Source organism: Akebia trifoliata, chromosome 5, assembly GCF_017979445.1.
Source record: "Akebia trifoliata isolate Shusen 1 chromosome 5, ASM1797944v1, whole genome shotgun sequence".
Lineage (NCBI taxonomy): Eukaryota > Viridiplantae > Streptophyta > Magnoliopsida > Ranunculales > Lardizabalaceae > Akebia > Akebia trifoliata.
The window spans coordinates 28,341,303-28,354,971 of NC_141379.1; the positions used below are offsets into that span (position 1 = coordinate 28,341,303).

At 34.4% G+C, this 13,669-nt stretch overlaps 1 protein-coding gene across 4 annotated transcripts; it reads left to right on the top strand.

Moving 5' to 3' along the window:
- The first annotated feature begins 2,050 nt into the window (after window positions 1-2,050).
- XRI1 (x-ray induced transcript 1) lies at window positions 2,051-5,532 on the top strand. Of its 4 annotated transcripts, none has more exons than XM_086443464.1 (9): window positions 2,051-2,319; window positions 3,348-3,403; window positions 3,497-3,613; window positions 3,700-3,839; window positions 4,294-4,357; window positions 4,444-4,546; window positions 4,633-4,673; window positions 4,778-4,858; window positions 4,947-5,532. In XM_086443464.1, exons 1-9 carry the CDS (start codon window positions 2,300-2,302, stop codon window positions 5,360-5,362), a joined length of 1,038 nt encoding a protein of 345 aa, XP_086299590.1. In that variant the 5' UTR covers window positions 2,051-2,299; the 3' UTR covers window positions 5,363-5,532. The 4 variants fall into 4 exon arrangements, with proteins under 4 accessions (XP_086299590.1, XP_086299587.1, XP_086299588.1 ...); XM_086443461.1 differs by lacking the exon at window positions 2,051-2,319 and adding an exon at window positions 2,591-2,658; XM_086443462.1 differs by lacking the exon at window positions 2,051-2,319 and adding an exon at window positions 2,591-2,658 and having other exon boundaries at window positions 4,447-4,546.
- Window positions 5,533-13,669: the final 8,137 nt, after the last annotated feature.

A 13,669-nucleotide genomic window follows, 5' to 3' on the forward strand; every position in this document is an offset into this window, starting at 1 on the left:
ATTCTATAAAACATTATATAAAAGAGCATAACTCGATGAATTTCTAGTCCGACCGGATGCATTTTCAAGTCTACTTTATTGAGTTTTAGAGTTGACTTGGTGAGTTATTTTAAATGAGTAAACTCACAATTCAAGGTCTTTTTGATAACGGGGGTGTTTGGACTTACGTCCAACTAGGGGGACCAAATGAGACAGGGTTAGAGACAAGGCATATGGGTCCAAGAGCGGAGCTAGTAAGAAGCTGGTGGGGGCAATTGCCCCAACAGAATTATGAGACACTCCTATATTTTCAACTAATTACATGTCCCATTTGTCCCCACTCCCTCACCTCTCTCCCCATTTACCCCCACACCCTCATCTTCCTCCAATTTTTGCCCCTACACCCTCACCTCCCTCCATTCAAGTTCTTCAACCATACAACCAATCATAATTTGCCCCCACCACAAGAAAATCTTGGCTCCGCCCTGTATGGGTCCCTTCCCCAGGCACATGCAATGCCCGCACATCGCACGCACGCAAGTAAGTGAGTGAGCACCCTCCCAGGTGGTCTGAAGGAAATATTGCTCATACTAGGTATCGAACACACAACCTACGAACTCTCATCGCTTATTGGATCCAAAATTGCCATTGAGCCACCTCTTCGGGGTTGGTGAGTTTCAAGGTAACATGATGAATTACAAAACAAGTTTTTTTCCCACGATGTTGAAGCTAGCTCATCGTACGAGAAAAAAACTATACTATAGAGGCTAACATGCCATTGGAGTTGCTAATCAGTTCTTAAAAGGAAAAAAAAAACAATTTAATGTGTCTCCCCTTGAAAACATCGTGTTGCACACTTAATTAGGTATACTAATTTCATGAGGTTATCAAGTCCATCACGAGTTTTATGTTCTATTGGAGCAATAACTTTAAAGAATTTAGAAGAATTTTTATAAGGATTTTTTTTTCATCTAAATGAGTACATGGTACTTGAGGTCATTTTAATATGGTTGTTGCTTTTGCTTTTTGTTACTCTCTCTTGTGATGGATCTTGGGTGAGTGGCCACCCTCCATTTTCTTTTTTAATAAACTTCTTGCCTATTAGAAAAAAAAAAAAGTATACTAAATATTCCATGACCTATAAAATAAAGTCATATCCATATAAACTTAGACATGAGCACCATAAAAGGATCAAATCTATAGTTAGAAATCAATCACAAAAAATTATCTAATATAATGACTCAAAGTCACCAATTAAATTGAATGTTTATCTTAGAAGTCCATCAAAAATCAAGGGCTAGAGGTAGTAGGATTGTTAATGGTTGAGCCAGTCCATAAACACCTCGATACCAATCATGCCTAAAAAGACGCTCATTTTTTCAAGGTCCCCCCCCCCTCTTCTTGACTTGACAGTTACAGAACCATAAATCTTCTTGTGTATCCCGAGACAAATGATCTATGATTTTGTGATGGGGGCGTATAAAAAAAGAGAATTAGATCATCACGACTCACTTCAAAATCCTAGTTGAAACCTGACTCTTCTAATTGTTAGGTCAAGCTAGATCAAACCAAATAAATAATCGCTTAGTCTAAGCCCCTTCGACCTGGCCTATTATGAGTCAGGTTGAGCTGACCTATGAATTTTCTTATATATAATATATGAAAATTTATTTATAATATGAGTTATCGGTGATGAGCCTACGGTTGACCCTAACTTGATATGGACTAAAATTACCAAATAGGTCTAGTAATACCATCCAAACCCGTTCGATGATGCGTTTGTCGACGGGCTGGATTTTTTAGTCCATTACAAATAGAGGTCCAAAAAGAATTACATGAAACATTAGACGTGAAGCTTTGGGTCTTTAAACATAATAACAAATTTGTGATATTGATATATTGATGACGTGTCAATATATGTCTTCCATTAAATTCTCATTCATTTTCCCAAAAAGTAAGTGGCATAAGGTAATTTTGACAAAAACAATGTCTAAATTATATAAACATTTGTTTTTTTAATTGATAATTAAGGTAAGGTTAATAATGAATTAGTTGTAGATTAATAATAATCCCTCGAACAGCGGAATTTGGGCAGCAGCCTCTCTCTCTCTTCATGAAGAGAGAGAATAAGAAGCAGAGAAAAACAAAAAAGAAAGAAAGAGAAGAAGATGGTTGAGTCTCTGCACATTTCTCAAGCGACACTGTCCAACATACATATCTAATCTGTCAAGTAACGGCTAGTTTTCATCTTGTTTTAGAACTATATTATTGATTTTTCAGACCCTGTTCGTCTTCTTCATCAGTTGTTGCGGAGACCCAAATGGATTACTCCAATGACAAGTGAGTTTGAACCCCTCTCTGTCTACTTGGGTTTGTTTTATTTTTAATTTTGGCTAATGGGTTGTTCTGGAAAACTGGAATCAGTTTTTGGGATTTTTTTTTTCGTGGTAGAAATGTGGAAACCGACGGTCTATTTTTGGTTGAGTTTGAACTTCTTTCTGTCCATTTGGGTTTGTTTTATTTTTAATTTTGGATGATGGGTTGGTCTGTAAGACTGGAAATCAGTTTTTGTGATTTTAGTTTTTAGTCTTTTACCTTTTTTTTTTTTTTTTGGATTCATGTAGAAATGTGGAAACCGATGATCTTTATTTGGTTGAAATGCTGGTTCTGTGAAATGGGGTTTGTTGACTTTTGACATTTATCCTCTTACTTTGCAAATTTTGTAGGTTAAATGTGCATGAGGTTCTAGTCTTTTTTATTCTTTTAATGGGTTCATGAGTTCTTTGATTTTCTCTGCAAGTTTGTTATGCAATGCTTTATTAAATCAATATTTTCTCCTAAGTATTTAGATTGAAATGCTAGATTAGACCTTTTATCCTGCATTTGATATTTGAGTGTCCCTGTAGACATTTAAGAATCTTCAGTGGGACTACTTATGTTCTGTTTGTTTCTGCAAGGCTAGATCTACTCATCTCCTCTATTATTTGTTTAATTTTCAGTTGTTAGGTAGAACTGTTTAGCCTTTTGTTATTATCCATATATATACGGTTTTTTGTTTTCATTATTTCTATCATATAATGTACATGCAATGCAGTCCATACTTAATTTTTTTAAATTATATTTTAATTTTAATTTTTAATTTTTTCTCTACTTACTTATCCCTTGTAGATTTACCAAACAACTACTATAAAATGCAGCGCATAATCTAGTTTCAGATCTGAATTATCTTACCCTTTGTGATTTTCTTTTGCTTTAGATCTAAGTCTAGATTCAATCTTATTGATTTGATTTCCCCATTTATGTGTATTATTTCTATTTTTTATCTTTTTATTGAGTCTTGACCGCTCGTCCTGTTTTATGGTTATTAGCGAGCCGTGGAAATGGCAAGGGGAGGATTATTATCTCCATAAGGATCCCAATCTTGGTAAGTCTTTGTTGTGGTTATTCTTGTAATATAGTAGACAAGACATGGAAGACGGTCTCTTACGTGGAGTGGGCCTCTTGTTGTTTGGAACAGACAACTGCCTTTGGGACGGTGTAAGCCAGAATGAAGAAGATCTTAATTACATGTTTGATGAAACGACCCCGATTAAGGCTTGCGGGGATTTGGCTTACAATGTATCCGGTAGTGGGAGTGAGTTTTTTCTCTCTTTTTTTTTTTTTTCCAATGCTTCTAGTCTTAAGATGTAATTACTTCTAATGTGAAAGAGTGGATTTTAGAAAACACAAGCAAGGAAGCGGAAGTATGTAAAGAGTCTTCTTCTCAAGTAAAAAGAAGGCGAATGCTACAGTTCAACAGTCATGTTGCCGATTCTTTCCTTTGCGATGAACAGATTCCATCTGCATTCCTAAAATTAAAGGTCCAGTATTCTCTCGAGGACATCTTCTCATGTGTTAAATTTTGTGTATTCTTTCGATGAGTGAAATGGTAGGACAACAATGTATATGGAGTTGGGCTTAGACCCATAGCTCAGTTTGTTTGACAAGTTGCAAAACAATTTTGACGTGGGTTCAAGTCCAGCTTACCCATTAAGGAAAAAAAATTATATGGAGTTTGTCACTCTAATGTATATTCATCTGTAACTAAATGGGTAGTAGAAAGGGCGTATTTAGTTTAATGCATAGTGTTCATTTTCTATTTATTATTATTATTATTATTATTATTATCATTATGCTGTTTTTTTTCTCATTCAACTAAAGAAACCCGAATATGTATATTTTTTTGGGTGGGTGCTGGTATGATACTGCTATGCATGGTGATGGTATGATCCCCTTCTTCTGTCATGGAATATAAATTTTTCATTTCATATTCAGGACAGAGAGGACTCGATGGAAGGAGTTTTACCTGAAAACGTACAATGGGCTTCGGGATTTCATGGTTTGTTGCTCTCCAAATTATTTTCTTTTTGTATCAGTAGTATAATTCCTTTGTCAGGATTGTTCTAATCATGTAATCCATGAAAGAAGGTAGATCTGCCTCTGGCAATGAGGGCTTGGATCAATCATCCGAGATGTGGCTTTCCAACTGCTTTAATGACGGCGAGATGCATTTAAGCTCTGATGATATGTATGCTTGCACACATTCTATTTTAATATTAAAATTTAGTAGTCTTACCACCTCATAATTGATTGTTTTGATACATGGACCCGCAGGAATTTTTCTGGGGTATCTGATGATCAAGTCGATATTTCCGGTTCGTAAAGTTATATTTCGATGTTATCTTATACAATGAGTTTTCGTCTTTTTCTTCCAATTTTTATCACGATGAATCTTTACCATAGCATCACTTTTTCCTAGAGTTCTGCAATATCCCGTCCGAAATTGAAACTGATATGATGCAACATTATCCTACCCCAACTCCTCAAAGAGTTTTTAAAGGTATCTGTTTGTTTTCAGTCTTTGTTCTGCAATTTATACTTTAAAGCTTTAGTGCAACCATTTTGAGACTTCTTTTCGACACACTTAGGTCGGAAATCATACATGAGGACTCCTACAAAGCTGGCTTCTTCTGTTGCTTATCCCTTTGCCCTTATCAAACCATGTGGGGTCCATGGAGATGTAACTCTGAAGGATATAAATCAGCGGATCCGCACGCCACCTCCATTGAGATCAAAGCATGATAAGGATGACAACCCGTCGGCTTCTTACCCAACTTCCGCTTTTTCTGGGAAGCCCGTTGTTGTCAAAACCAAAATCCGTACCGAAGGTGGCAAAGGAAGTATAACAATCATGAGAACCAAGGCTGAGGAGTTACATTTTTTTTCCCTTTATTCCCCCCTTTTTGTGAAGGTTCTTCTCCATGATTTGCTGAAGCTGTCTCGTATAGAAATTGACGTTGGGTTTCATGATAGGAACTTTTTCTTGGATTCATTGAACACATGAAGTGTTACGTTTCCAAGTGTTTACAGTTGATGTTTTATACACAATAACTTTGATTTTCAATATTAGGAGGAGGATCTTTATGTCTTAGAGATCCTCCCGTTGCTTTTGGCTTCAGAAAATCTTAATATACTTTTAGCTTATTTCTTTAATGTGCAAAGTTTGTTTGTTTACTTCCACATGGCCTTAGAAAGATGTCTCGATGCTTTGAAAATTGTTTAGATGTATATTACTTGCTGATTGTGTGTTATAAGATGCATCTAGACTTTTTTAATGGTCAACCAGCTCGACTAGTTGTTTTGTTAATGGTGGGAGATTTGTTTCTTGAGAAGTACCAAAGAAAGAAAATATCTTCCTCATTTACAATTGACAAAAGACTTCACTTGTCACCGAATGCATACATCTCTAATTCCAGTTTCCACTAACGCAGATTCACCTCTATGGCAGCAAATGTGTTTACATGTTTTTTCTGTGACCACTAACTCTTATTTTCTGAAGTTCATGAGGAATAGAGATCGGATGGCTACATATGAAGTGTTTTAAGTGCTATTGATAAATTAACAATATGAGCTTTTAAATACACTGGCGTTTAGGTTCCTTTTATTTCCCCTGGGTGGTTAAGCTTGGATCAAACCTGCGACTGTGGTTGCGGTGCAGAACACGAACCAATTGAGGTATGGGTTATGCCCAAAGTAAACCATTTTTTGCTGTATTCTTTGTTATTTGATTCAATAGCTTTGGTGATTTTGGTCTGCCCTTCTCATTATATAATTTTCATTGCTTATGAAAAATAAGATAAATATTTTGAGCTTGATAGAGTGTAGTTGTCTTAGTTTTATTAGAAACCTTTCTGAAGTTTCTTGGAGGGTCGTGGAATTTTCTCCTTGCTTAGTTGATGTTCTATCTTTTTTAGAGGAGGCACATTTCAATAGAAGTTTACATCTTAGGCCTAAATTCTTCTTTGTAGTGGAATACATATACTTAGATAAAAAAGACTTTCTTCATTATAAATTTTCTTAATCTTTCTGATATGGACTTCCTAATTCCTATGATATAATCTTTCTGTTAATATAGTTTGCGTTTTCTTATAAAAAATGATATAAGCTTTCCTATGATACAAATTCTTTCTTTTTCTTTGTATTGTGTCATTTTTTTTATACATGGGTATCCAGACTTAGTCTGACTAATCCCACGGACACGCCCGTCACCACTTCCAGCACGTGCCTTATGTACCTGGCCTTTTAAAGCACCAGGGTGGTGGGCAACAAGTATAGTGTCATTTTCTTTTTTCTATTTGTATAACTGTGGTTATGTGGAAAGATTGTTGTTTGGGTGTTCATCTTTCATTGAGTCTAAAGGATTTCTTGGTCAAACATATGTCGAGGAACCCTACTAAAAGAAAAAAAGAAAACATATGTAGAGGCAGTTTAGTAATAGTGCACTTTCTCATAATCAGGATATTAGATTGCAGTACTTATGCATGTATGAATTGTATTTTGATAACACTAGATATACAAATGTATTTTCTGTGGACCGGACATACATACCATATTATTTTGAAGGAACTCAAAAACTTTATTTTCAAAGGAAGGATATGTTATAAATGTGGAAAGGATGCTTACACGAAGAAGCTCTTGTTGTGTAGATTATTACTCAAATGGGTGACAAGGGTAGTGACCATTATTTTGAAGGAACCCAAAACTTCATTTTCAAAGGAAGGATATGTTGTAAATGTGGAAAGGATGCTTACATGAAGAAGCTCTCATGTGTAGATAAGGTAGTCCAATGTTATTTCAACTTGACAAACTTAAAGGGGGAAGAGAGAAAAAAAAGTGAGGGTGGGGTGTGGGGAGGGGGGAGGGAGAGATAGGAGATTGGGAGTTGTACTATCACTATTATGTTTTTAATGTTCATATAGGAAATTACCGATAAAAAAAAAATGTTCGTATAGGAAATTATGGATGCAAACTTGTCTCGGTTCCTACCCATTCCAAGATCAATTACTAAATGTGGTAGATTGTCTGTGACGTCATTGTTAGGTGTTCCTATAGAGTTAGAGTTGGGGTATCACTATCATTGTTTTCAACATGCATGATAAGAGATAATGGGCACACACTTGTTTTGTTATTATTAGTGTGGGAGATTTGTTTGTGGCATTATTGTTGGGTGTTTCTTCCTATGAAGGTTGTTCGTTCTATGTTTTGGCACATAAAAAATCTGTAGTTCTTCAAGTTACAAGACAACTGCTTTAATTTATTATTATTGTTATAAAAATATGGTTCTGATGCCTTCTTTGGAGTGATGTTATGTAGAAGCTTAAATTTTTGGATTTGAAAAGTTTTTTTCAATTTAATGAGTGTACATGAATTATATGGTAATTATTTTGGTTATTGACTTGTGGAGTATGGGTTTTATAAAATAAGGTGGAGAATGCTAGGATGTGTAATAAACTCCATTGACAGAACCAGTAAGGAGTTATATTGGTGTGGATCGAAGGCTGTAAAAGAGAACGTGAAAAAGGGTGTGGATTTTGGTTGTGTGAAAAGATTTGATGGTATGCTCTTTAAAAGACCCATTTAGCAGATTTCAAATTATAGAAAGGGGCATGAGGCAAAACATGAAAAGGTTTGACGGCATAAAACAAAATATAGAGATTTTTTATTAGCGAACAATGACGAATCCACTTTCTTTGCATTTTTCTGAACATACTTCTAGCAATATAACATCTGAGGCTGGTCTAATGTTTCTACACATCATTGATAAGTGCCCTTTTAAAAACTTATTATGTGATGAAGCAGAGCTTAAGGTGTTAAGTTTTGGGGAAATGCTTGAAAAGATGAGATTGGGAAGGGTAATGAAACATTGGGTTTGGTGCTGTTTTGTCGGTGGACTTCTACCTATATATCATGTAAAAGACTATAAGTGGGGTTCTAAGGCCTTAAGTTGAATGGAGGATCGGGATTCACTCAGCTGACCCCAAATTTTTGGGATTAGGCTTTAACGACAATGATTGTAAAAATATTAAGTAAATCTTGAAGATGAGGCGTGTTCATCACAGTTGGATGGCAGAAATTATAAGTGGGATTCACTCAGCTGACCCCAAATTTTTGGGATTAGGCTTTAACGACAATGATCGTAAAAATATTGAGTAAATCTTGAAGATGAGGTGTGTTCATCACAGTTGGATGGCAGAAATTATATTGATTGAGACTTTGGTAAGGATGTTTTCAAATCTTAGCTTCAAGACAAAGTGCTTTGCTTGAAAAGATGACTCATATTTTGTAGGTGTTAGTCTTTCTTGACGAGATTGGCATTTCTCATTCACTAGTTTTTGTTCTTGATTAATGTCGGATTTATTTGAAGAGTAATGATTTTTTGACGCTCCCTCTGACACTCGTAATAACCATAAATCTTTTTCTTGTGTATCCCGAGGCAAATGATCTATGTTTCTGTGATATTATCACGAATCTTATTTGAATGGTACAGATTTTAAGCCTTGGGGAAGTATTCTTTGAAGACTATATTGAAATGAGATGTTGTGATCAAATTCAAACCATATTTGTTATGTTCTACTCGTGTTTTATATGGAAGCACAATTTTTACAAAAACAATATATCTAGAATTTTGAAAATACGGTGACAGATATACGTTTAACAGAAGATGTTAGATTCATGATGAACTCATTAACTGCCCTCCTAATCAGATATGAACCTTCTCCTTTCTAGTTTACTTTCAGCGTTTTTGGAAGGCTTTCGTATTTGTTATTTCTGATTTCTCACAACCTAAATTTGTTCGATAGAATCGAGTCTGAATTTAATTTCTGGAACCCATCTTTGACTTGCATCAGAACTGATCTGTATGTATTCCTTACTAGTTTATTACTAAGTGACATGTTTGAGTGATTTTCTGCACCAGTTTTCAAGATTGAATCTCAATTTGCATATTTGGAACCGATTTTTCAATTTTGGCGCAAACAAGAAAATGTTATCCCTACTACTACTTTACTTAAAGTCGCTCATTCGAAGGATTTCTGTTTCTTTTTGAAATATTTAGTTAGAATTGATTCCGAATTTGCATGTTTGCAACCCATCTTGGAATTTTCCTATCCCTTTGTAGTGAAAATAAGAGAACCATTTGCCTTACTAGTTTGCTTAGAGTCTCTGCTGGTAATGACTTCTGCATCTGTTGTTTCTGGTTTTCTTTTGTAATATTTTGGTTAGAATTAAATTTGTAAATGTTTGAAAACCATGTTTAAATCATAATTTAAAATTTTCAAAAATTTGATTCCAAACAAATGTATGAGAATCGATAATATCCTTGCGTGGTGGGGGCTAATCAACCCAACTTTCAGGCATGGGTGTTATCATAAGATATTCCCAACTGTATATAGGTTAAATCTGGACCCTACATGTGTTTAGATTTGAGAATGGTTTAATGAATGAGTGAGATATCCAGCATTGCCTAGATGTGTGGTACTTAAGGAGTTTGTTATTTTGCTCAACATAGCACGGTGGAGTCGAGTTGACTGTCTATCCATCCCTAGGCAAGGAAGGGGTAACAGAGTAATAGGATGAGCTGTCATGTTTGAATTTAAATGGGGAGGATATCCCGAGAATTTTGAAGTGATTGATTGGGTCAATCATTTTCTTTCTTAAAGAGAATATCTTAGAGTCGTGATAATCTGACTACTCCACGTGGCAAATTCAATTGACTACCCTGACGTGAAAAGTTCAGGAATCGTAGATTTACTCTTCTCAAGATACACGGTTCCCTTGAGATACACATTTTAAAGGGGAAGTGCAGTCATGTATCCCGAGAAGCACAGATCTATAGTTTCTGAATTTGTCATGTTAGGGTAGTGGATTGATTTTGCCACATGGGGTAGTCAGATTACCATGATTCAATATCTTATTATATAGATATTTTCCATTAATAAGTCCAAGGATTTAGAAAGTGATCTTGAGAAAGACTAGAGAAAATTAAAAAAGAACTTTTGAAAGTAGCATATATCAATTATTTCTTATAATTTCAATTCTAATTTGAACGTCAGAGGGTGTTTGACAGACATCATATCAGTGTTCCAACTATCTATTCTTTAGAAGAGGAGAATCCATCATCAAAGTGATTTGAGTTATTCGAGGTAAGTATGTTAAAATACCTCTACGCCAACATATCAATTATTCACGTTCTTCACAATCTACCCTTTGAAAAACCTAGAAACTAGACGGGATTCTATGATTGGATTCCCAAGTTGACACCTTCCATTCCAACTTTGTGAATACTATATATATGTATGGGAAGAGATTGCATTCACCAAAGGACCATGTCGTCACATTGGTCAAAATGACACCTCCGCATTGTGTCCTAGATTAGATTAGATTTTTATTTTATTTTATTTTAAGGAAAATTACTTAAAAGACCTTGGTGGAAGGAGTTCTTTCAAACTACTCCCTAAATTTTAGGATCACACTTTTATTTTTAATCAATCCCTAAACCCCATTTCCCACATTTCTCACGATTGAATGCCCAAATTGTTCAAATTCATTATTTTCATAAAATAAAATAAAAAATGGATTTTTGGCATCTCAATTGAGTTTCGAAAATTCCATTCCATCATAAAGGATTTAAGAAGGAATAATAAATCATTTCCAATGATTTTTTTCAAACATTTTGAAGATGTATGTAAAAAATTAGGGTTCTTTTTTTTAATACTTTTTTTTTCTTTGTTTTTTGAGGAAAATGGATCAAGAATGATTCTTTTGGCTTGAAATGATCTAAACAAATCATTTTATTAAGTTTTTAGTTGATTTTTCTATGTATTCTAGTTGAAAATTGAAAATGAGTGGATTTTACCAGTGTCGAGTTCGACAATAAATAAAAAGTGGTGAATTTGACAATAAAAATAGTGAGTTTGACAATAAAAGTTATGAACTCGACAATAAATAATTACTGAACTTGGCACTAAATAAAAAGTTGAGAGTTCGCCAATAATGAGGGACCATTAAAAAATAAAAAACTTGCTAAATGGATCGTCTTATCACCCAAAACTTAGGGATTATTTAGAAATAAATCCCTCTATCAAGGTCTTTTAAGTAATTTTCCCTCTTTTTTTTGCTCGATATAACACTTTGAAAATGGATACCCACTGAACTTTTTCTTATGAGTCATGATTTTCTAAGTCGAAAATCTTTGCTCGGTCAATACTCGACTGATGTGACAAGGACACAGAGCCATATATCTTTTTCTTGGGGATACAATAGGAAAAGAATCTATGGTTCTGTTCCCTTGCCACATCAGTCGAGAATTGACTAGGTGAAGATTTTCTAGTTAGAAAATCATTATTCTTTTCTTATATAGTTAATAACGTCCGGATGGATTATTATTATTATTTATTTTTATTTTTTTTGACAATGACATCTTATCGATAGTATATGTTAGGGGATGCTTCTACCAATTCTTCTAGGACTTGCCAATGGATTGAATCAAACCAGAAATCTAGTCCAAAAACATTGGGTATGGATAGATGTTTTGGATTCTGATAAAGATTTGATGTACTAAGGATTCGATCTGATATCTCATTGGATCGAATCTGGATCAACCATGTCCCAATTTGATAAAATATTAGAGAGTACATAAATTATATATATTTTTTTAGATATATGAAGTTTATTTGGATTTTGTATGTCAAAGCGGGTTTGGCCTATTTGGATTTGATCCGATTGTTGTTGGATTGGGTATGGGTCTTAATATTGAGATTTGATACTTATCAACTTAGTTCTGGATCTGATCCAACCATTATTGGATTGGTACCAAATCGATCTCGATCCTATCTAGACCCAATCCATCGACATCCCTAAGTTCTAACATAGTTTTGGGTAGGGGTTTACATGGTTCGGATTTTGGCAAAATTAGAACCGAATCAAACATGATCGGTTCTACAAATTTGGAATCAAACCAACCTTGGTTCGGATCGGTCCTCGATTCTCATACTTATTATTTTTAATAGTAAAATTAAAATAGTTAAAACTTAAAACTAAGCAAAATAAATATTAAACAAAGCATCAACATACTTATTATTTCAACATAAACAAAGTATCACGCATAACACATTAAAAATAAAAATCATTTAACACTTACCTTGTAAGAGATGATTGAAGATCAAAGTCATTCTTGAAATCAAATGTTGTTTGTTGCTTGTTCAAAGTCGAAACTAAATGTTGCTTGTTTCTTTATGATTAAAAGTAAGGGGGCAAATTTTTTTATGAGTTTTTGCTATAAAAAAACAGAGAAGATGAAGTTGAAGACTTTGATGAGTTACCTTTGACACGCTAACACAGTTGAGAGAGAGAGAGAATAGAAGAATGAAACTAATAAAGTGTTTTATTTTTAAATAATAATAATAAGAGATATAAAAATTGGTTCAGTTCTCGGATTGGTTCAGTTCTATTATACCCCTAATCCAGAACTAAACCAAATTAATCAGATTTTTTTTTTATACAATCCACACCCGAACCAAACCATGCTCAATCCGAACCAATCAAATCCAAAAGACTCGGATTGGTTCGGTTCTCAGATTTACCCAATCCAATGTGCACCTCTAGTTTTGGGTATAACAATATGGCATAACTTGGACGGGCCCAATATGAGAGTTGGGCCTGATGTTTTTGAGCTAGCAGATCCAACTTGAACAAAACTTCTTACGGCTTTAATGACCGCAAATAAATATAATATATTTATTTGACTCATGTTTTTTCGAGTAGCGTCATTGAACATAGGTTTCAAATCATGGTTTTAAAATCTCGTATCCTATCTAGTTTCCCCCATCCCCACCATGTTTTCGAAACTTGTTGAGACTAAAACATATCGGCTAAGCTGTCTTGGTATCGCCCAACAACGAAACGGATGGACAAGTCAACGTATTAGAAGAGATTTAAAACCAACGCTCATTTTTCTCATTGTTGAAAGAGATGTCTTAAATCGATCGGAAAACTCGTCCAAGATGACTTGGTTTCGTTCACAGACGAGACATCAGAACGAGTTTTAAAACCATGATCCCCATTGGAAAAGATATCGAGTTGACTCGTTTAATTCATCTAATTTGGATGAGTCAAATGGTTTAGAATGTTACTTACAAAATCATATTTTATATAAGAAGTTAATATTTAAATTATTAAAAAACTAATTATATTTATAAATAAAAAATCAAAGGGGCATTATTGGAGTAATTAGTTATGTTACATTGTAATATAGTGTACTACGGTACATCCTATCATATCTATTGAGATTAAGATAAGGCTATATTGATTTGGT